At 44.5% G+C, this 22,934-nt stretch overlaps 4 protein-coding genes across 6 annotated transcripts in view; all 4 read right to left on the bottom strand.

Annotated features, from left to right (window-relative positions):
* Positions 1-1,968: 1,968 nt before the first annotated feature.
* On the bottom strand, positions 1,969-3,293 carry LOC101764356 (protein RETICULATA-RELATED 3, chloroplastic). Its single transcript, XM_004969615.4, has one exon. The coding sequence runs from the start codon at positions 3,148-3,150 to the stop codon at positions 2,128-2,130; it is 1,023 nt and encodes a 340-aa protein (XP_004969672.1). The 5' UTR covers positions 3,151-3,293; the 3' UTR covers positions 1,969-2,127.
* Positions 3,294-9,945: 6,652 nt separating this feature from the next.
* On the bottom strand, positions 9,946-11,792 carry LOC101763282 (dehydrin Rab25-like). The gene is made up of 3 exons (XM_022826438.1): positions 11,656-11,792; positions 10,764-11,519; positions 9,946-10,658 (listed from the first exon to the last, which is right to left on the bottom strand). The coding sequence occupies exons 2-3, from the start codon at positions 11,217-11,219 to the stop codon at positions 10,443-10,445; spliced, it is 672 nt and encodes a 223-aa protein (XP_022682173.1). The 5' UTR covers positions 11,220-11,519; positions 11,656-11,792; the 3' UTR covers positions 9,946-10,442.
* On the bottom strand, positions 11,557-15,304 carry LOC101763689 (chaperone protein dnaJ 10-like). Its single transcript, XM_004969613.4, has 10 exons — positions 15,112-15,304; positions 14,855-14,978; positions 14,688-14,747; positions 14,236-14,318; positions 13,902-14,064; positions 13,681-13,810; positions 13,209-13,367; positions 12,951-13,123; positions 12,743-12,823; positions 11,557-11,867 (listed from the first exon to the last, which is right to left on the bottom strand). The coding sequence occupies exons 2-10, from the start codon at positions 14,939-14,941 to the stop codon at positions 11,790-11,792; spliced, it is 1,014 nt and encodes a 337-aa protein (XP_004969670.1). The 5' UTR covers positions 14,942-14,978; positions 15,112-15,304; the 3' UTR covers positions 11,557-11,789.
* Positions 15,305-15,389: 85 nt separating this feature from the next.
* The window catches only part of LOC101762322, an 8,252-nt gene continuing 707 nt past the window's right edge, over positions 15,390-22,934 (bottom strand). The window contains exons 2-17 of one of the 3 annotated variants that reach the window (XM_004969609.3): positions 21,872-22,034; positions 21,658-21,742; positions 21,099-21,201; positions 20,879-20,963; positions 20,300-20,383; positions 20,100-20,203; positions 19,727-19,832; positions 19,098-19,534; positions 18,546-18,627; positions 18,187-18,363; positions 18,063-18,116; positions 17,558-17,650; positions 17,410-17,475; positions 17,256-17,302; positions 16,451-17,131; positions 15,390-16,021 (exon numbers count right to left, since the gene is read on the bottom strand). In XM_004969609.3, the coding sequence (XP_004969666.1) occupies positions 15,664-16,021; positions 16,451-17,131; positions 17,256-17,302; positions 17,410-17,475; positions 17,558-17,650; positions 18,063-18,116; positions 18,187-18,363; positions 18,546-18,627; positions 19,098-19,534; positions 19,727-19,832; positions 20,100-20,203; positions 20,300-20,383; positions 20,879-20,963; positions 21,099-21,201; positions 21,658-21,742; positions 21,872-21,997 (2,688 nt within the window). In that variant the 5' untranslated portion in view covers positions 21,998-22,034 and the 3' untranslated portion in view covers positions 15,390-15,663. The remainder of the gene's footprint in view (positions 16,022-16,450; positions 17,132-17,255; positions 17,303-17,409; positions 17,476-17,557; positions 17,651-18,062; positions 18,117-18,186; positions 18,364-18,545; positions 18,628-19,097; positions 19,535-19,726; positions 19,833-20,099; positions 20,204-20,299; positions 20,384-20,878; positions 20,964-21,098; positions 21,202-21,657; positions 21,743-21,871; positions 22,035-22,934) is intronic. The other 2 variants (XM_004969611.4, XM_004969610.3) reach the window with 2 other exon arrangements.

The following is a 22,934-nucleotide window of genomic DNA, read 5'->3' as shown; positions in this document are numbered from 1 at the left end:
CACCAAAATCAAATGCATATGCTTAGCAATTGGTTAATAGGCATAAGCAAAAAAGATCAAAGTTTGATTTTTGTGGGTGTGGTAGCTCTTACATGGGCAATTTGGTGTACGCGTAATGATTTGACTTTTGAAAAAAAATTGATTTAATTTTTTATGCAGGTTATCTTCAAGGGATCATATTGGCTGCGATTTTGATCCCTGTTACAACGTGAGGATGCCAGGGAGATTGTCTTCTTAGCATGCAAGGCACTGGAGGTGGTTGCTTTGGATATATTTGCCAAGAATGGATAAAGATGCAGTAACCGACTTTGCTTTTGATTTCTTCCTTCACTTGCGTACTATTTACCATTATTTGTGATTAGCTTGTGAGCTTAAAAATACTGTAAATTTGGATATGTGCGACCGCAGAGGTCGGAACATTTCCGTTTTCTAAAAAAATGTGTAGACGTGAACAGTGGCTTATTTGTCATTACTGAAAATCAAGAACTAAAGCGTGGTCAACACAACCTTTGTTTTCATACCGTAAATATTGAAAACAGCTTCCTTATCATTGTTGTGTGGTCAAGCAAGATTTTATCTTCTTGCACTTCCAGATATAGCTATCAATATTATCTATGCATACCAAATGTTGTATTTGCGAAAAATAATCCTGCATACTCTAGAACGGGAGGATTTATAGTAGTGCAAAATCAGAGGAAGAAAATATATAATTCAGATAACTTTATTCCAGATGGAATGGGTGCTAGTGGCTTTGTTTCACAATCAGCCGGCAGGCAACGCTGCACTATGGATCTTCTCAGGAAAATGTGCTGGTCAGATAGTTTGGTCAAAGGGGATCCAAGGATTGAGAGTGCAGGTCGAATTGTGAGGGGCTGGACAGATGCTCTTGTCTAAAGGGATCTGAGGATCGCGAGAGTATGGTTCATGTTTTTAACTGTACGTCTCAGTTTAGAAAAGGCGGTGAACAGACTCGTACTCGAAAAATCGAACTGGACAGAAAGCTAGCGTGAGGCGGTGTGGGCGCTAGTGGCCTGCTGCTGGGGGCCAGCCGGCCAGGAGCCCAGGAGACGAGGAGAAAAGAGCCGTCGCTCGTTGGCGTTCATCGGCATTCGGCAAGTTGCGTGCCACAACCTTGGACGGCGTCACCGTGTCGACAGGCGTGTGGAGGGAGTGCGAGGCTCGTCGTTAAGAGACGGGCCGGGAGAACTCAGGAACGCTAGAGCCACGAGCCTCGGGATCAACGGCCAGAGGGAAGTCTGCTCAGGATCCAATGATAGAGGATTTAGGGCGACGTGGCCCAATATCTGCTCGAGATCGTGTTTCAAGTTTCGGTCTTTAGAGATCGGATCTGTATCCAATACGGATGCGGATACGTGAAAAATACATCTCAGGAAGTATCGGAGGAAAAAAATAAATAAAAACCTGATAAGTTCGTCAGTACGTATTGTGGTGATTTTGAGATACGGCCCAGCCCAACGTCGCACCCTCCCCTTATCCCTTTGCGTTCTGCCCGTGCGCGGTGCGCCCCCTCCCCAACCTCGACCCGCTCCAGACGCATCGAGCCGCCGCTAACTCGCCGCTCGTGCGCCGCCGTCCGCCCGCACGACCCCAAGCTGCCAACACGAGCGCCGTCTCTTGCCGGCGACGTACCTCCGCGCAAACCGCCGCGCATGGCCACACCACACCTGCGAGGCCTCCGGGCGCCGGCCATGACGACCTGCGTCACCACCCGCGAGGCCGCCGGGCACCGGCCGTGACGACCTGCATCTCTGACGGGCTCAAGAAAAACAGAACTGAAGAAGCTCCGTGACTCTCCTTCAGCTCAGCGGCAAGCCGGCAAACATTGTTTTTCTTCAGCTTGGTTGTTGGCCGGTCGCCCCTTCCCTTCCCTTCCCTTTCTCGATTGACAGTTCTTGACGTTTTGTTTGTTCTATTTTTCTGATCCACTTCCTGATCTCCACAAGTATATGGCAGCAACAAATTCAAGCAATGCTAATGCTAATGCTAGTAGCAGCACAAGTCCTGTGGCGATGACTAACATCAGTACTTTATTACAGGTGGGTTGCCGAATGGCACTCGGCCCACACAGCTTCCTTCGATTTGCTCTCTAATCCCTCCTCTACCCACTTACTTACCCTCTCCTTCCTTCGCCTCACTGATGGCATCTGCGGCGGCATTGCTCACAGCTATCAACGTTTCCTTCTCTTCTGCAACCGTCGCTGGCTTATCTGATCTTTGCGCTCCAGTCAACCTGGCAAGCAACACGAAGGACATGCCACCAAGCACGTTGTTCATGCACCGGAGAGCAAGAACAGACACCTTGAACACGGGAACTGGCGCGACCTTGCCGAGGAGGTACTCGATCCCATTCAGAGTCTGGTAACGCAGATTGCTGCTGACGCCCATGTGGAGCGCCCAGGTGGCCGCGTTGAGCAGCGTGGGCGGCGCCTTGTTGGGAGTCTCGAACGCCGGGTCCATGCGCTTCCGCATCGCGATGAGCCCGTTGGAGATCGCGGTGCCGGCGAGCCCGGCCGCGAACCCGACCATCGCGAAGGTCGCGCCCTTGGACATGAGCGTGGCGACGCGGGAGCCGAGCGTGTAGGCGCCGGCCTCGAACATGTGGCTGGGGAGCGCGGAGGCTGCGGACGAGGCGGCGGCGGTGGGCGCGAGGAGGTACATGAGGACGAAGTTGAGGATGGATCCGACGACGAGGGTGGAGAAGACGAAGTCGAGCTCGTTGAGGCCGAAGTTGGGGCGGGAGGCCATGTCGCCGAGCACGCAGGCGGTGACTCCGACGAGCTCCTCCATGAGCAGCTTGAACGGGAACTGCGGGTCCGCGGCGACGCGGGCGGCCCACCCGGCCAGGAAGACGCCGAGGATGCCCCCGCGGCGGCCATCGCCGTCGCCGCCGCCGGAGTCCGCGGCGTCGCCAGATCCGCCGCCGCCGTAGGAGCGCGGGGGCGGAGGCGGTGGCAGCCTGCCTCCCGGGCCGGACGGCGACGGGGATCGGAGGCGGAGGAGCGACGCCGAGGAGGAGAGCGGGGTGAAGGAGAGATTCGCGGTGGGGACCGCGCGGTACGGCGCGATGCGCGGCGAGGAGTCGAGGTGGGCCGGGAGGAACTTGGCGGCGGCGAACGCCGTGGAGGCCATGGCGCGATCTGGTGGGCGAGGAGAGGGGATCGCGCGCGTGCGAGACGGCGGCGGTGCGGGAGGTGGCTAGGGTGGGACGAGGCCTCAGATGGGGGAGGGTTTTGGGGGTTGGTGTAGTGAAGTAGTGAGGCGGATGTTTGGTGAGAGGGTGGAGCTGCCGAGTACCGATGATGTCATATCATTTCGCCCTTCGTATTCGGAGAATTCTATAGTTACATGAGGTATAGCAACTTCAGCAATATCACTGCTTAAATCCCTACTCAAAAAGTAGGATCGAAGGTGAAAAAAAGAAAGAGAGTAAAGAAAAAAAGAAAGAGAGTAAAGAGCGCTGGCAGTCCTAAACTTATTGCGCTGTGTTAAGCCAGTCCCAAACTCGTAAAACGGCCAATCAAGCTCCTAAACACCGTTCAGATCTCATTAACATCCAATTGGGTGGGAAAAGCGCGGGATTAGCTGACGTGGCTTTGCCACCGTCTCACCAACGTGGCTCAGGAGTAGTGAGGGTATCGTTGTTTTGCAGAGAAGCCCGTCAAATGCTTTCCTTCTCTCATTTGTACCCTGCAATCCCTTGCCGCCTCTTGGTTGTTCGTCGACGAGGTCGACGAGGTGGGAGTGGCGGCAGCGATCGAGGAGGATCATAGGGAGGCGGCGTAAGGATTCGTGGAGTGCGGAAGGAAGAGACCGAAGCTGGAGTTCGCCGCCGCGATGTGTAAGGATGATGGCGTGATTACGAGGGAAAGGGGAACCATTACCCGAGTATGGTGAGTTGATCTTTGCCTCCGCCTTTAGGATCCTAGGGTTAGGGGTACCATCTCGTTTGTTGTAGGAATACTTCAATTTTGGACATGAGATTGCAGATTTGGGGAAAAATTTCTAGGGTTTTGGCTTTTTTGATGTGTTTGATGTTGTGGCTATTTCACTGCAATGTAGGTTCTGGTAGAGAGAAGTTCATAATTGAGATTCACCATGGTGGGTTCTTTGTTGGGTTTGGACATCTGAGGTTATATGGTGGTGAAAAACTGGACTGGTTTGATTCGATAGAGATCGATACATGGTCCCCGCTTTGGTTTGAGGACTTTCTGCAGCAACTAGGATATCAGAATGATCTAAGAATCAAGTTTTATTGGTTGTTACCAGGGAGAACACTTGCTGATGGGCTGAGAATCATTGCATCAAACCATGACACTAATGTTATGGCATTAGTGATTCAAAAGTGCAAGACTTTAGTAGTGTATGTTGATCATGAAGCTAGTATGGGGGATTGTCCATGGGATGATGTAGTTGGATTTGCTAAAGGTTTTGAGTCTTCATAAGGTTGTGTATGTGAACAATATAGTTGGTGAGAAGTTGCCAGTGTTTTACACTAATTTGAATAGAGGAAGAGTTGAGCAAGGTGGTCGTAGTTTTGAACCCGAAGAAGATGGCAGTGGACAGTTTGAAGATGAGGATTTTTTTGATAGTGATAGTGAGATAGATGGTGGAGATAAAGACTTATTTGAGGATGTTGTTGACATGGATGTGGAAGGGGTGAAAGGCAACAAAAAGGTAAAGGAAGCAAGCTCAAGACATATGAGACAACCAGATCAACAATAGTTAATGATGATGAAGACACTGAAGATGAGGGCTTGGAGCTTCCAGATTCAGATGGGGAAGGAGAAGCCAGGCTGAGGTTCAAGTCATGGACTGAACAGGATATAAACAATCCACAATTCTTTGTTGGATAGGTTTTTCCATCTGTTGTGGAGTTGAGAAAGGCTATTGCAGAGTACGGTGTGAAGAACAGGGTTGAAATCAAGCTACCTAGGAATGACAATAGAAGGTTAAAGGCTCACTGTGTTGGGTGCCCTGAAACTTATATGCTTCAAAGGATAGCAGAATTAATTCATTTGTAGTGAAAACATATTATGGTGTTCATAACTGTCAAAAGGAGTTGGTATTGAGGAAATGTACTTCTAGGTGGATGGTAGATAAGTACATTAACTTATTCAGAGCAAATGATAAGATATATATAAGCAGCTTAGGCAGGACTGTTAAAAAAGATTGGAACTTGATAGCATCTAGGAGTAAGCTTGCAAGAGCAAGAAGACAAATCCTTGCAGCCATTCATAGAGATGAAGTCCAGCAGTACAATTCCTTGTGGGACTATGGACTGGAGTTGAGGAGAAGCAATCCTGGGAGCACATTCTACCTGAACCTCACCAAAGGCAACTTGTTCAGTACATGCTATATGTCTTTAGATTCTTGCAAGAGGGGTTTTTCGGCTGGATCGAGGCCCATCGTATGCTTAGATGGGTGTCACATCAAAACTAAATATGGAGGTCAGCTGTTGACTACAGTAGGAATGGATCCAAATGATTGCATTTACCCAATTGCTATGGCTGTTGTTGAGGTTGAGTCCCTAGCTTCATGGAAATGGTTTTTGGAAACTTTAAAGGATGACCTTAAAATAGACAACACGTACCCTTGGACCATTATGACTTATAAGCAAAAGGTCTGCCTTCATGCCTACCTTTTCTATGTGTTCATGACTTACAATTCTATGTATTTTATGCCTGATTGTTTTCCATGTGTTGTCTATATATGTGTAGGATTTAATCCTAGTTGTACAACAGGTGTTTATTGAGTCTAAGCACAGGTTCTGTGTAAGGCACCTGTACCCCAATTTTCAAGAAAAGTTTAAGGGTGAGATCCTCAAGAATTAGTTGTGGGCCTGTGCAAAGTCATCTTTAGTTCAGTCATTCAACAGAAATATGGACTATATGAAAACTTTGAATGAGGATGCATTTCAAATGATTGGAAAAGATGGCTCCTAACACATGGGTGAGGACTTTTTTCTCAGAGTTCCCAAAATGTGACATCTTGTTGAATAACAATTGTGAAGTGTTCAACAAATACATTCTAGATGCCAGAGAGCTTCCTATTTTAAGCATGTTTGAAAGGATCAAGTGCCAGCTCATGATAATGCACTGCAACAACCAACAAGAGCTAGGAAAAGAGATACAAGGAGCCTTTTGCCCAAAGATCAGGAAGAAGGTGGCAAAAAATACAAAGTTTGCAAATTTATGTTTTGCTTTGCCTTCTTGTCAGGGTGTGTTTCAGGTGCAAGTTAGACATTACTAGCACATGGTGGACATAAATGTAAAGATTTGTGACTGTAGAAGGTGGCAACTAACTGGTGTGCCTTGCTGCCATGCAATTGCATGTTTGAGGCATCAGAGGATTAGACCAGAAAGTGTGCTTCCTACTTGCTATTGAGTGGAGTCATTCAACAAAGCATATGGCTACAACATATGGCCTTGCAAAGACAAAGCAACTGGGAAAAGGTTGACGGACTAGAAGTACTGCCACCAGTGTATGAGAAAAAGGTAGGCGGACCACCAAAGTCTAGGAAGAAATAACCTCAGGAGATGCAAGAAAAATATGGCCCTAAATTATCTAAGCATGGTATGACAATTCATTGCAGACACTGTTCTGATGCAGGTCACAATAGTGCTAGTTGCAACCTAAAGAAGATGGGGTTTAGTTCTGAAGAAGCCAAGAAGCTTGTTGCAAACACACAAGCTCAGTTACAATATGAGGCTGAGCAAGCTGCTATTGCATCTGCTGCACTTCAGTTAGAACCACCTACTGTTGCAACTTCCAATGAACCTATCAATCAGGACATTATCAATGAAGAGGTGCCCATGACACGAGCAAGTACCACACTGTTATCTCAAATGTTGTCACTAAGGGATATGGGAACTCCATGGGTCCCCATCGACCAGGATACTGGCCAGACCTAACAAGTGGGCTCGCCCGACCAGGGCATGTGGGCTAAGGACATGAAGATCCTTGGAGCACACGTCAAGGAGGCCGGGCGGTTCAAATCAGCCCGGATGTTGCGGGACGCGTATTGACTCGGACTCAGAACACCTTCCATGTAACAACCGAGTAGATTAGATCTAAACCGACTTGTAACCCTAAATCGTCAGCCTATATAAGGTGGCCAAGGGCACCCCCCGAGGGTATGCAAACCGAAGATCGCGTATCAACTCTCGAGCAATACAAACCAGCAGCATACAGGACGTAGGGTATTACTCTCTGGAGGCTCAAACTTGTCTAAAACCCTCATGTCCCTTGTGTTCTCGCGATCATGTTCTTGGTTTTACAATCGCCTCCACCTACAAATCAACCACTTGGGTAACCTCCTGGTGGACTGCTGGGCTTATAAATCCGACAGTCATAGGTACAATTCTTGTGAACAAGTTTCAGATGTTAACTAACATTGTTACCTAACATATTTGTTTTTGTAGGAAACTGTATCTACAATACAAAGTCAACCTCATGGGCCATTGCCAGACAATGATTTCATCATGAGCAACCAACCAGTGGCAAGGCCTTTCCCCCTCACAACAAGCACCAAGGCAGGCAGGGCAGCTACTTCAAAAAAAAGGAAGGCATCCACAAGCAAGGATGCTGGTGAAAAGAAGAAAAAGTCCACAACAGCAAAGAAGAGCAAGTCTGCACCAGCAAAGAGGGGTATAACCATCAACATGGGAGAAGTGCAGGGAGAAGGGCATGTGGAGAAGTGACATGTTTGACTGATGAAGTTACAACCTTTTGTGCAAGACTAGTGTCTTCAAGCTATCTTGCTCTTTTGTGTATAATAGTGAAAGATTAGGCTAAATGCTGAAACAGGATGACCATAACCTTTTATGTATAATATTGGTGCATCATACACTGTGTGTGCAAAACAATCCATCTTTTGTGAAGGTCATGCAAACATCAGTACAATGGCATCTTGTTTAACGTCATATTTTTTTATGGATATTGGTATTTTAGTACATCATAACTTGAGCATGGCTCAACTACTATTTTCATTTCTGATCATGGATCATCATTACATCAAGGAGGTCACTAGCATTTCATTCACTGCTTCATCTGAACATAGTAACATACACATTCAACAATAGGCCACACCAACAGACGAACAATAAATACTTCAAGGCCACTAGAATTTCACTCCCAATTCCTACTAAAACTCCTATCTAAGCAGCCATTCTTCTTCCTTGCACATCTACCTCTGTTCTTCTTTGACATGCATGTTCTGAACCTCATTCCTACAAATCCTCTCCTCCTCAGCCATCTTTTCCTCTGTAGTAATCTTTTGCAACACAGTCACATACTCTTCTTCCCAATACCAGAAAGGGTAGCCACTACCATCCCGCTGCTACATACAGAAACATCAAAGGCACTCAAATTCAACCGACAACGCAACAAAATTAGTTGAAAATGTGAAGAATTTCAGAGAAATACAAACCTTGCGAGTAGGGCACTTGTAGAATATGCGGCCCTGATTCCCATTCTCATCGGCCTTCACCTCTAGCTCCAACACTGTGTGGCGGCCGCATTCGTTGCGGGTGACGAGGGGTAGATGTGGCCTTTTGCGTTGTCTCTGTACTGCGGAGGAGCTTGAAGACGCGTCATGGAACGATGGGGAAATCCGGCTGTTGCGGCGGCGAATTGGGAGATCTGACGGTGGGGAATCAGGAGCTGCGGCTGCGATGAAAGGGGAATTTTGCGACGCTAGGGATTTAGTCAACGCCTCAGCTGTTTTGTGGACCTCGGAGCCACGTAGATAGCAACATCATAGCCATCTCATGGGTCTAGACCCGTTGTTGGACGTTAATGAGACCCGAACGGTGTTTAGGGGTCTGATGGGCCGTTTTGCGAGTTTGGGGACCGGTTTGACATAGCGCAACAAGTTTAGGGACTGCCAGCGCACTTTACCCAAAGAAAAAAAAAGAAAAGGGAAAATATGAGACCCTAACAGGTGGGTCCTATATGCCATAGTAAAGTAGGGGCTGTAATGTAGGGACTATTGATGAAGTTGATGGCAGAAGAAGTAGGAGGAGCCCCTACTTAGAAAAGCAGGGGTGCTTGAAGTAGGGCCAATTCTTGGAGTTGCTCGGGTAAAGCTCTCGAAGGATTAAAGCCCATCTAGCAGCTGCAGCCTGAAACCATACTTGTTGATGCTAAAACATAACTGGTTGAGGTGGTGAATTATCTGGACGATTCTAATAGTTGCTTATAATTTAATTTGATTTAGATAATACTCCCGGTCACCCTTCTTGGGAAGAAAAATTATTGCTCATTGTACTGAAGATGAGCCCTCTAATAGTTGCTTATAATTTAATTTGATTTAGATAATACTCCCGGTCACCCTTCTTGGGAAGAAAAATTATTGCTCATTGTACTGAAGATGAGCCCTCTGTATTCCAAGCTACGATTCCTTTTCCTTCATAAAATCTCTCATGACAGTATGCCACAAATGAGAACATAAATCACATCATGGAAAGATACATTAACATACTTGATGACATAGGTATATAGGCACACTTGAAGTCCTGAATTGGTGGACCCATTATTGTTTGTTTTAATGACCAATTGGTTAAACTAGAGAGCTGATCACAATTTAAGTTTATGGACTACAAATTTACTACTCTCATATCTCAAGGAACAAATAGAGTGGCAAAGATACATGAATCTTCATGTGCCGCTAGGTTTATCATCATAAAAAACAAACTTTTCAACCAGTTAAGAGGACTTTGATTTCCTGAAATACAGCCTATCATCAAATATATCAAATATAGCATCAGTTAAATTGATCTTGTTTTAAAGCATCTGATGCTGCATAATGGAAGTCGCCAATGTACAAGACACGTGTATGTTTTATTGGATTTCTTGAACATAGTTTACAGTATGAAATTGGCCCATGTTGTGGACGCTCTTGTTGGGCGCACCTACAGGCGGCGCGTACAGCTCCGGCAAATGAGGCGCTCGGTTGGTTTAGATAGGCGGCAGGAGGTTAGCACTAGTTGGCCTGTTATTCAGGACTTGGTTTGTTAGTAGCCGGCAGTATTATAAGCGCGAAGCTGAACCTGTTGTAAGCCGCGCGGCCTCACTTCACTACCGCGCGCTTTGGTGCCTTGGAGCGAGTGGCAGCACCACAGTACAAGGCTGCAACCAAATCACAGGCCTAACTGACAGTCTCATACGGAAATCCAACATCTCCACAACTACAGACAGATACACGACACAGCCCAGACATAAACTCGAGCCAAACCTAAACGAAAAGGAGGTACGCACGTACCCAAATCCAACTACGCAGCACACAGCAGCTGATGCGACTTCCATAACACAAGCAACACACTTCCACACGACACACGGCAAACCGACCGACGAACGAACGACGCTACCGAACACGTACACGATATACACACAGCGCGACGTGCACGATCGACGTACGCTCATCAGTGGTGTCCCGGGAGCCTCTCCTTGATCTTGTCCATGAAGCCCTTCTTCTCGTGCGCCCCCGCTGCATGCGTCGTCCCCGTCGTCGTCGTCGCCGGTGCCGCGTGCCCGGCCTTGCGCTCCTCGTGCTTGTGGGTGCCCGGGAGCTTCTCCTTGATCTTCTCCTTGATGCTCTTCTTCTTCCGCCGCCCGCCCTGCCCGTCGTCCTCGGAGAACTGCACGCCCACGCGGAATCCATGCACCCGCATCAGTAACAAATAGGAGGGGCTATGACCGAACACAAAGGATCAGTGGCTAACGCAACAGGGGTTAGTTACTACCGAGCTGGAGCTGGAGCTGGAGCTGCCGGAACGCGTCAGCTTCTCGCCGAGCGTCGTGTGCTCCTCCCTGCTGGCCGGCTCCAGCTGGGAGCTGCCGAACGTGTGCTCCTCCTCCCTGGTCGGCTGGAGCTGCCCTCCCATGCCCGCGGTCGCCGCGCCGATCCCGCCGCCGCCGCCGACCATGCCCTCGTACGCGAGCGCCGTTTCGCCGGGCGCGACGCCACCGCTGGGGTACGCCGCACCACCGGCCGTGCCGTAGTCGCCCGGCGGCGCCGCCACGTACCCCGCGCCCGTGGTGTCGCCGGCGGCGCCGTAGAGGGGAGCGGTGCCGCCCAGACCGGCGGACGCCGGCTCCCTCGGGACGGGGTTGCCGTACTGGTCCACCGGCGGCACGGGGTTCCCGTACTGGTCCACGCGCGGGTACGGGTGCCCATACTCCCCATGGTACTCCGCCATTTGCCCCCCTTGCTACCCTTTCTTCCTCCTCTCGAGACAGACGGTTACTGTGGTTGTCCCCGGATGGGAATGGAGGCCAAATCAACGTGCCCGTATATATGTACGAGGAACAGGGCGACAGGTCGGCACGTGCGGGAGGACACGCGCCGAAGCGTGCAGCCTCGTAGGTTTGCGTGGAACGACGGCAGAAGTGCGCGTGTCCACTGGTGTGCCACGTTGAATTGCCTTGCTCTCGAACGTTCGGGGTCACTGAATTGTGCAACGGCGTTCGCACCGCACCGCTCTCGTTCGAACCAGACTCTGAACAATCCAAGGCCGGTGGTCATGTAAATCAGTATTGGACAAAACACTGGTTTCATGAATTATTCACGTAGATATCGACTGTTTGCAGGCAACGAATACTGTATATATAGCGAGACAAAAAAGGTTGGAATACCTTGCGTTCATACAGTATACCAATCTTCACTCTTCACGCAGAGAACAATGCCTGGCTCTTCTAAGGCAGCTAGTGGTCGGCGTTGGGGGTGTTGTCTCCGGAAGCGATGAGAGAGTTATCCACAACCGTCCTCATCAGTTCGACGGTGTCGCCTCCGTCGTCCCATCTTCAACCCGCAGGCTGTTTTCGCGTCGGTAGTGTGATTTCGCACCCTGGTTTCACAACGGATTCCAAATTACATTTTACAATTTTGCTACCTGGTTAAACGGGAGCGGCATGAAATTACTCGTAATGGCAGGAGCACTCAAGCTAAGAGCTGAATGAATAGCTGAGAACTGATAAAACATAGAACCTGCACGTTTTTTCAATTTTTATTTTTGATAAACAAGGCGTGCAAGTTAGTTTCCACATAGGATTCAGGCAAGGATGCATCAAAGCAAACTAAAACCTTGAACAATGCAAGTTAATTTCAAAAAGGAAAAGCATCAGTAGGCAGATGCCCAAGCGAGAAAAAACCAAAAGACCATTCAAGAGTGATAGGATGTGTTTTCCAGGGTAACTATTCACTGTCTTATGAATTTATAGCAAACGATGGAGAAAAACTGTGTCTATGTTTGTTCTGGGATATATGAAACTGCTGAAAGATTGTCCATTGAAAATCATTTTCGTAGCAGCAAACAATGAACATGGTGCAAATTTATTCATATTAGAGCATGCTTCCAACATTAATTTGTAGGATGACTAAGTTCTGGGAAAACAAATGATGCTTAATTTCAACAAATTTCCAAAGAACGCTGAAAGTAGCGCCATAGAATAACTTCAGTGAAAAAAGATTTTGTATCAGACTAATAGATATGTAGTAATGACACTAAATTAACACTGGATTCAATGTCTGGCATTTATAATGCAATCTACTCAAACAAAATGATGCAGCATACTTCAGTCCTGATGAGAGAAGGTAATAAAATGATACGCAAATAAGAGATGAAAGATTAATGCAATTCTAAGCTTATTATTCCTTAGGCCTTCATCAATTATTCTCCGCCCTGCCAAACTAGCTGGAAAACTCAACTAAAAGAAAACTTACTTGAAAGATTGTCCCCAGCTTTTTCAATCCTCTTGCTCGCAACTTCAGTACATCTCTGGGAATATTAGTTTCTTTCAAAACCTGGAGAAAGGGGGAAATCACTAACTGTGGAATGCCAAAGATTGTTCATTTTTCTACTTGAATATTCATACAAAAGGAAATATAAATACATGCATGATAAATAGGAATGTCTTAATACAGTACTTACTGCTTGGCAGACACGTGAAAGCGTTGACTCAATATCAACCACATTAATTTTCCATAAAGAATTGAGCATCGCATCCTTTTTCTCTTCAATATTCTTAATAAGCTGCTCTTCCTTGTTATCGCCCTCCTCAATCTTTTTTATCCCTTCTTGTAGCTGTATCAGAGAAATTGCACCTATAGTAGGAGTATAGGAGTCACTGAAGAATCAGCTCATCTTTAAAAAAAAAAAAAAGGAGTAGCTCGATATCCTCGGATTTACCTGCAGCAGCATTAACCTGTGATTTTACATGGTGGCCCTTATCCCTTACCCACTCTGCTATGAATGGTACACCAATATACAGTTTGTTTTTTCCAAGTTCTCTTGCTGCTTGTCGAACATAAATGTACCCAATAGTGTGAAGCATAGCCTCACCAAAAGCTGAAAAGACATTTTATACAAGTATAAACCGCATAAAAGACATTAGTAACTCAAATTTTTGTAATGCTCATTGCTCAAACATAAGTATGCAAATGAACCTTCTGGATGCCAAACTATGAAAGTTGGGGGTAATTTGGAGTCCTAGAAGCATTTTCGGTACAACAGAGAAATGAAGGAACGAAAGAAAATAACACGCCGTGAAAATAACATTAACACATGCATGCGTATCACAACAAAGTTTAGTGAAGTGCCTAGACTTCTAATGAGTAAATGACGGAGGATGGAGATGAAAACTGAGCATCTTTGACGTTACCAGCTTGAGACAAGCGCCGAGCTTCTGCATTTGCCCAATCACCAAACTCTTCTTGCCTCCCATCAACATATGGCTGCAGCCGGTCCTTTAGACTCTGAATAAGTGTTTGCTCTCTTTCAGTTTGCAAGTTCTGCAGATCAATGAGGGTTATGAAGGTTTAGAGAATCAATTCCTGACCCTGAGGAGGCGTGAACACAATAAACATTACAGAAGCAGCATACCTTTATCTTCTCTTGAACTCTTGTCCTTGCCTCAGGGGTAGTTGATTCTTCCTCAATCTCTACTGAAGCAACAGATGCTAGCGCAAGTTGACCAACATAATCTTCAAAATAGTCACTCCCAAAAAGCATCCCAAAGACAGCAGTTGGATCGATCATGTTATCTCTGAAATACAATTGCAAGAAATTTTGTGACACTGTCATTACGAGTCATATGGTAACTACCATTCTGTAAGAGTAACATCAAAATAAATTTCACAGCATCTGTTGCGACCTGATTCTAAACTTTTTCTAATCATGTGTAGCTAAGATAGAATTAGATGAATTTAGGACTTACTGGGGAAGACCTTCCTTTCCATACTTATCGTAAGCCTCCTTTTTCACCGGATCACTTAAGACTTGATAGGCTTCACCTAATTCCTGGTAAAGGTAAACAACCAGTTCACGTCAGTGTTCGTAGCAAGCAAACCATCTACAAGATAACTGAATCAAGTTTAGTAATGCAGATACAAGAAACAAACACAACTGTACTCAAATGAGTGTTCAGCTTTTGCACTACTGCAACGTCCACGCGAATTCTACAGTTAAACGGTCAGAAACAACGCACAATTACACAGTGGCCATCTTATGGGTTTTGGGTTTTTTAGTCCACCGTTATATGTACCTCCTAGCAGCATGTAATCCTACTACAGACATGGCATTCATATTTTGTCCCCTTCTGCATTCAGAATGCAACTAACAAAGTTCACAGGACATATCAAAAGAGTAGAGCAGAATATGAACATGTACCTGAAACCTCCAGGCGGCGTCAGGGTTGTCGGGATTCTTGTCGGGGTGCACCAGCTTGGCCTTCAAAAATCCAAACAGGGCCAACAGATTCAAAATCACGAAACAGGAACAGAACGCATGAAGAACACCATCATCGTTGATCGGGGGAGATTTTACGGTCCACGCACCTTGAGGTAGTAGGCCTTCTTGATCTGGGCCACGGAGGCGTCAGTGCTGACCTCCAGGACGTCGTAGTACGCGCTGTCCTTCACCATTTCAGCGCTCCCCGTCCGACCTTCCCCCTTCTTCCTCCTGGATCAAAATCAAACTGCAACTGAACTCCAAGGAAAACAACGACGCCGCAACGGGGATGGCTCCGAGATCGGATCCTGGCTGGAGGCGAGAGAACGGAGAAAGGAAGAGCCGGAAAAGAGACGAGGAGAACCTGGCCGGGAGCCCAGGGATGGAGGGAGTCAGTTGATGCGATGGTGCGGTCAACGTGGGAGAAAAGGGCTCCTGCGCCGGACCCACCCGCGCCTGGCACCTTGTCCCGTCCTCGCGCCAGGACAAAACTGCAGTGGCGAGTGCGAGGCTCCGCTCCGCTCCCGCCGCCTGCAACAGCAAATGGGAAGCTTCCGCGGCCGCCTGGCCTTCGCCACCCTTTCCGGACTCCAGCGAAGCCAGGCTAGCCGGTGAGTAGGCGGCTGTGTACATGATTAGGCGTTAAGGAATCACAATTATTTCTAGTAGGATATATTATTGGCATATTATGGCCATGCATCACTGCTCCGCTTACGCAGAGTTTACATTAGCTGTCAAAAGAATGTTACCAAAAGTTACATTGATGGACCAAGCCAAGCCAGGCCACGAATGGCGTGCTTATTTCGGCAAAGGTTACATTTCCATCGCTAACACGAGCAGCCTCAACTAGCAACTAGTACTAGGACTAAGACCTAATGTTCTAAGGTTACAGAGGCTGCCAACTAATCACTAAACACTACACCGGCGAGGTGGACAGCAGGAACACCGGCATCTGCCTCTGCAGCAGAATGCCGCAGAAGGGGCAAAGCGGGACAGCGGCTCCTGACAAATTGAGCGATCCTTCGTCATTGTTGGCGTCCAAAGGGGATGCCTGCATGGTGAAGAATGACTCCGGCAGCAGCTTGTCGACCATGCCTCCACAGCATACGCAGTGCCACGCCGGCTGCAGAACGGAGCACAAGAGCATAGACGCCTTGCACCTTGTCAACGTGTGCCTTTCTCTGCAGATGGCTACATCAGTCGACTCGAAGGGGACTGGTGCAGAGCAGTAGAGGCAGGTTTCTTCGACAGAGTATTCGCATGCTGAGTCAATCCTGCAGGAGGAAATCAATTAAGTTTGACATTTCACATATGAAATTGGCTGACAGATGATCGATTGAGTTAGGGGGTGTTTCGATCTTTAGCCCCGACTAAAATTCATGTCACATCGAATATTCGGAGGCTAATTAGGAGAATTAAACATGAGCTAATTATAAAACTAATTACACAGATGGAGGCTAATTCACGAGACGAATCTATTAAGCCTAATTAATCCATCATTAGCACATGTTTACTGTAGCATCACATTGTCAAATCATGGACTAATTAGGATTAATAGATTTGTTTCGCAAATTAGTCTCCATCTGTGCAATTGGTTTTGTAATTAGTCTATATTTAATACTCCTAATTAGTATCTAAACATTCGATGTGATAGGAATTTTAGGAGGAACTAAAGAAACAAACACCCCCTTAGTAAAACATACCTGTTTTCTAGATCTTTGATCCTAGATCTGAGATAACTGAGCTGGTTATGCACTTCATCATTCATAGATACCCAAGAATCCATCTGGGCAACGCCGACAGGAAACCAGCTGTTTTCAGTAGATGTACCCTTCAATAAAAATGCTGTCCTTTTCAGGACTGCAGCAAAGGTGAAACCCACCAGTCTCTCACGCAGCTCTCTTTCACTCCTTATCAGAAGAGTGTTCCAGAAATCAGTTGCCGAGTCATTACCATTTTCAGCACCAGGACCATGCTGTGCATGATCGCTGAGCATCACTTTTCTACAAATGATGTTCAGTAAGTGTAGCTTCCGCAAACTGACACTGGGCAGAATGTCATGCCTTGAATATGATGGGGAATTGATAGAAACACACTGTCGGTCATCTGAAAATAAAGCTGAGATCCAAATGTCCATTAAAGTCTCCAGAAAGGCCGGTGCGTATTTCTTGAACCCTTGTAGTGCAGTTACAACATCCCACAAGACAATACTCTTTTCAACATTTTCATATTTCTTCAACGACCACAAAATATTGGATCCCCACCACAAGTTACTCGAGGATAAGATTGCAGACTGTGGATTGCAAACATCAATCCTCCTGTCTAGTGGAATACCAACAAATTGACCACCAATCCAAATGAACTCAACCACTGCCTTTTGTGTCCTATTGTTTTGATTAACAAAATAATGACCGCGTTAATGCATCTTCTGAATGTTATATTAAAGCAATAAAGATTTGTAGCACAATGATCCCAATACATTTCATAATGAATTGTAAATGTAGTTACCTGGCTTGATACATCTGGTCTAAAAGATTCAGATCCAAACCACGGACCTGAAAAGGACAAAGTTCATCAATTCTTACAGCTTATGCATATGGTTTCCCTACAGAAACTGTTCAGTTGAGCAAAATGATGCCTGATATAAAAGCCTAAAGCATACCACAGCAATCATTTGTTCTCCAGGTGCTAGTGTAAGACCAAAGCATCGATTGGAGACTTCAGATAGCTGCATGCACATTTGAAAGTCAATAATAAGGATAAAAATACTTGGACATCAAGGAAGAAGAGAAACAGTTATCTATTTTTACATCTGTTGACTCTTTTGGCTCTGGAAAATTTGTATGCACAGGAATTTCTTCAAGGTGGTTTTCGTGATAGATCCAACAGCGTGCAGAATTATCCTGAAAAAGAAGCAAAATGTAAAGCATCTGCAAGTACTTAAAAGCTCAAGAAAAATTATGAAAAACAAAAAGTTACGGTTCCCAAAATCTGGAGGATATAAATTCTCGAGAAAGATAACAGAGTGCAAAGTATAGTATATTCAGTGGCAACACTAATATAATCAACAATCAAGACAGCCTTGAACTTTCAATAGCTGACTCAAGTAGTCAACTCATACTAAACACATCCCACATCTCTGGTTGCTGTTGCTGTTTTACTTAAGCCATCAGACTTCTAACAAATCAATAGGCTTCAATTGACCCCACAGGCCCAAATCCTTACATCAGTCCATACTGTAGGACCAGTTTTCTTGGTAAAACAGAATTACGAAAGAGGTAGCAATCAAATAGTGCTATAAAAAAGTTAACGGACCTGACTGCAGCTGTATAAACAATAGCCATCCATACCCCATGATAAACCTGTCACCTATGGTAATGTTAGATATTTTTTTTTCTTTTGTTAAAGAGAAAGATACTCAACTAATGTGAAGTTTTACCACTTGATCATGTGCATGGCATGCATTGGTATTCTCAATTTTGCAGCTATGTGTATTCCATATCCATGTTTCCAGTGACCCAGATACTCGTCCAATTGCCAAATTAACCTCATACTGGGACCGGATAGGTACAGCTAATGAAATTGATGATACTGGAGCTGACAAATCAGTGGTGACCTGACAAAAGGAACATTTGGAATGAAAACTTTAGTTACAGAAGATAAAAAAAAAATTAACTTATAGTACAATTAGCATGCTACATCAAATTAATGTTGTACACTCACAAAAGGAAAAAAAAAAGTATATCGCATAAATCGCTCATGTCAAATATGAACTGTAGGTCGATGCTTATTATGTACCTCGGCAACTAATGCAAAGGGCACTTCTTCTGCATTTGTACATTGATTTAATCCTTCAATATTCGCCAACCATATCTTCACACTGAGAAAATAAATAAAATCTTCAACATGAGATATGAAACATTTATACAAAACGAAAGGCAACAAATAACCATCAGAATACAAAATTTTATAAATTGGACGGAAATGAACAATGAGAATCTTTAAGGCATGGAGAAAAGCATTTTCACCACAGCCCAGATATCTAGTGCAGAGAATGCTGTGCATCATCTTTAAACATTGATCACATCACCTGCACAAGCATGAAGCATTAGGCACAACATCGCATGCCTATGCAGGTCCTCCTGCTGCTTATGCAGACACTTTGACCTTGTTCCAAGGCACATAACAGCTCAGAGTTTTTTTAAAAAAAAATATGAACATCACATATATCCCTATTGCCATGTCATGAATCATTGAGAGCTCATAAAAAGCCATGTAAACAACCAATACATAATACAGCCAAAGAAAGCACATAATCATTTACAAATAATACACATCAATCATGCTCACCTTCCGTCTGAGCATCCAGTTGCTAAAAGAAGCGAGGATTTTGAAGAGCCCGCGGAGGAAACTTCCCAGGTTATGGCACTGACCCATGATTTATGAGCTTGCAGAACCCCAATGAGAATTGGATCACTGGTAACCACGCCAGCATCTATCGTGTAGTATTCTGGCTTATGCAGTTTCCAAAAAGACACATTTCCAGATTTGGAGCCAACAGCAAGAATGCACCAATGCCTCGATAAACAAGAAGTTCCATCACTTGATGACACAAGTGGAGACCATGCAACGACGAGGGAAGACAGATGTGCATCACGACGAGCATACTGTTTTGCCGTGATAAGAGGAAGAGATTTGTTTTCTCCATTGGAGGGCAATGATGCTTTAACATTTACAGTGCTGCCTTGTCTATTTACAGCAACAAATTCATGCCCAGGTTTTGCGGTCTGAAGTCACAAATACAGCAGTGTTAAATAAACAATAAATTCAAATTACAGTCATGTACAATATGCTATGAAATACCTTCACTTAGCATGATAATTAATTTCTCTTTTTGTTAAGAAACAACATGGTTCTCCTTTTACGATTGAAAGAATAAATTGAAACTCCAGCCTAATGTTAACGTGTAAAATTTGTACCTTTTTCGAAGATTTCTTCTTTGACTTAGAGCATGGTTTCAGTGAGAAGTCTGCATCCTTCGAAGCATCTAAATCCTCATTGCCATCATAAACATAACCATCAACTCTACAATCAGTAAAAAGTTATTCGAAACAAATTCAGGTACACTATATGAAATCTTGCCAAGAATGTTGACTTCTTGCAACAAAATAAATTTTGAGGGAAGATCTGTGACATACACAGATGAATGGGTAGACAATGCTTCCATATCCACATTTGACAGCCCAAATAATAGCTAGATGATGCTTCTTTAGACCATCTTGTTATTTCAAATATGGTGATTGTTTCTCTATTTGCAAAATTATGATGCGGAACCAGAAAAATATTACTCACCTTGGCGGTTTTCTTTTTCTCTGTCCAGGACCCCTGCGAGAAAGGGGATCTTGCAATTCACAAGTAGAACCTAAAACCTCTGTTTCTTCAGTATTTGTATTCTTCTGATCACAAAAGCATATTTTAACCACACATTCAGACAGAAATAGGCGACAATCAAATAAATAGAGCTCTCAGTGCTAGAGTGAAAGGTATCATACCGGAGAAGTCAAATGAGGACCATTATCCTCTTCAAAGTTTATAACTTTGTAGTGGTTAAAAAGCAATTGCGATATATCTGCAACCTAGAACAAGTGAAAGGTTGATAAGCACCAATAACTGTGACATAGAACAAGTGACCACTATACATGAATACAAACGATGGAAGACAAAAAAACTTAGCCAGGCCAGAACAAATTTGTATTAGCAGGCAATAAAGACCATACAAAAGCTACTCCTTGAACAAAAGAGTCAAGAACAAACCCCAAAACTGCAAATTGCAAGTTTTATTCTGATTATAAAGTGGAACAGTACTACGAAAGTGCTGCAGAATGAAATTTTGAATGGAAACTAGGTTATGCAGTTAATGGTGAGCGGATTCCCCTTGTCATCCAAAAAATATCTGACTCCTCATACGCATTATGCATGGATCATTGAAACAATGGCCCTAAGCCAAACCCGGCACAAGAAAAATCAGTGCAGCGCAGAAATTCAGTTGGTAATCCAGATGAACTTCCTATATTCCTCATATATTACATTGACAAATTCAACATTGTTCACATAGCACAGAAATTGCTTACCTCAACCCACTCATCACAAAATTCCCAAATTGGTGACCGGTAAAGCTTCACACGACCATCCACAGTGCAAACAGCCAGCAAACACCTAGATTTGTCATCCATATAAAAATATGTAAGTGCAGTAGGATGAGCAGATGAACCTGTGCACAAAAAAATACATCTAGAGAAGATCATGTATAATTGAATACCATTTAAAATTGAATGTCAAAGATATATATACCCATAATTAGGTGCAAATCCTTGCTGAGACCATGAAATTGACCGGGCACATGGTTCAGTATCACGCGCTAAGCATGTAGGCACCAAACATGGCTCAAAGAGATCTGCAAAATATTGACAAATTGAGAATTTCAGATCAAACAAAATTGATACACCTATATGGCCAAATTGGACTTCCTTTTTTTCCGTTCTTTGATGGAAAGACAGTAATTGAAAGCTATGTACTAACCTATGAAAAATGGCCTGACATTCGTTTAAGAAGCGATTACGTAGGTTGTGATGGAAAATGCAGTTGTAATAGTAGTTTGAATTTTACAGAGTAGAATATGACTAGTAAAACTGAAAGGGCCAACTAGGAAGACAGTTCACTCATTACAATTCCGAAAGTTCCATTTTGTTTTTAACAGAACACCACATCCAGATTGCAAAATTGATGTCAAGGAAACAAATTTCTGAATATGTTATAGTTAAATTGAGTCTTCGATGTCCCAAATAATTAACAAAATCAGCAAGTTTAATATGTCCTACAGGAGATCACCAAAGCAAAGGCCAAAATATACCTTCTCTGTTAACCACTCCTATAGGAAAAGGATCACTGCGACGAAGTCCAACCAGTCCACGAGGCCCCTCAAGCGCAGCTGGGTTCTTGAATAGGAACAAATGAAACATGATGACCACAAGGTCAGGTAGATCCAGATTCCACATATGAACTATCATGAAACATGAGTGTATAACATGAATGAGAACATCTTAGCGTGATGGGATTGCACTTACCAGAATAGTGACAATGTGACCAGATGCGACAGCCACCAAATTGTCACTTGACCAAGCAATAGCATTTGGATAAGATGGAGAAGCAATCAGCGTTGCAGCTTGGTAGTGCGGAGCCATGGCACTCATGCCCAAGCATATCTGGCAACAAAATTAAGCTATAGCTCTGCCACAAAGAAAAGAAAACTTGTCGTATGTTTGCTTATTCAGATGTAAATAGGATCATAAGCATGTAATGTTAGCACTGAACTTATTGGCAAGCATGGCAACATCAACATATTAATAATTAGTAGAAAAAATAATTACTGCTATGGACACCAAACAACAAGCTAGAGTCAGAACATGCCATTGGAGACATCAAAACAACAGGCGGATGAAGAAATTACAAAAGAGAGTTTCATTCATAATCACACAACAAGACAGCAACTAAATGCTTCAATACCACCAACGGTCATGGTTCTGTAGATTGTAAAAACTGTCTCCATCAATTTGCATTTTGTTCTGGTGTGGTGGTTACGTGATGTGATCCTTCACTGGTTTAAAATTTTTGCATTGTATATTAATAATATTTTAGTTGCATCGAACGAGAAAAATTCATCATCCCCGATCCAAGACTAATATTGCACATTGCACTTAATAAGGGTATCACAGACGAACTGAACAGAGCACAAAAATAACTATTATATCTTATCTGAACCATACTATATACTTTTGACTGAACATCAAGTTGTTAAAACTGCCTAAGGCTTCCCAGGCTGTCTACTTGATCCCATATTCAAATTGAACTGCATTCACAAACCATACTGTTCTTTCACTTAATCTATTGACAAAAAAAAGAAAAAATCCCCACCCAAAGACCAAACCAGCAGAGAGGAACGACTGAAGCAAGCTAAGGAAGGGAGCACAGTCTAATCTGGTCCTGCCCAGAGGCGGGCCCAGGATTTGGACCATGGGTATTCAAAATCCAAATGCTAAAAAAATATTTGACAGCCTCATTAAGTGCCAGCATCATTGATTAATAAAATTGAGCATAACTTGAAATTGTCCAACACATAGATGTACTAAA

The sequence above is a fragment of the Setaria italica genome, chromosome V (genome assembly GCF_000263155.2).
Source record: "Setaria italica strain Yugu1 chromosome V, Setaria_italica_v2.0, whole genome shotgun sequence".
Lineage (NCBI taxonomy): Eukaryota > Viridiplantae > Streptophyta > Magnoliopsida > Poales > Poaceae > Setaria > Setaria italica.
The sequence above is the reverse complement of the archived record's forward strand: the minus strand, read 5'-3'. Positions and strand labels throughout refer to the sequence as shown.

Excerpts from the sequence above, each read along its gene's own strand:
- LOC101764356 (XM_004969615.4), bottom strand. The coding sequence starts at position 3,150 with ATGGCCTCCACGGCGTTCGCCGCCGCCAAGTTCCTCCCGGCCCACCTC.
- LOC101763282 (XM_022826438.1), bottom strand. The coding sequence starts at position 11,219 with ATGGCGGAGTACCATGGGGAGTATGGGCACCCGTACCCGCGCGTGGAC. Across the intron at positions 10,659-10,763 it reads CCAGCTCCAGCTCCAGCTCG|TTCTCCGAGGACGACGGGCA; the intron begins GTAGTAACTAAC and ends GTGGGCGTGCAG.
- LOC101763689 (XM_004969613.4), bottom strand. The coding sequence starts at position 14,941 with ATGGTGAAGGACAGCGCGTACTACGACGTCCTGGAGGTCAGCACTGAC. Across the intron at positions 13,811-13,901 it reads GAGTTCAAGAGAAGATAAAG|AACTTGCAAACTGAAAGAGA; the intron begins GTATGCTGCTTC and ends ATTGATCTGCAG. Across the intron at positions 11,868-12,742 it reads AGCTGGGGACAATCTTTCAA|GGTGCGAAATCACACTACCG; the intron begins GTAAGTTTTCTT and ends TTGTGAAACCAG.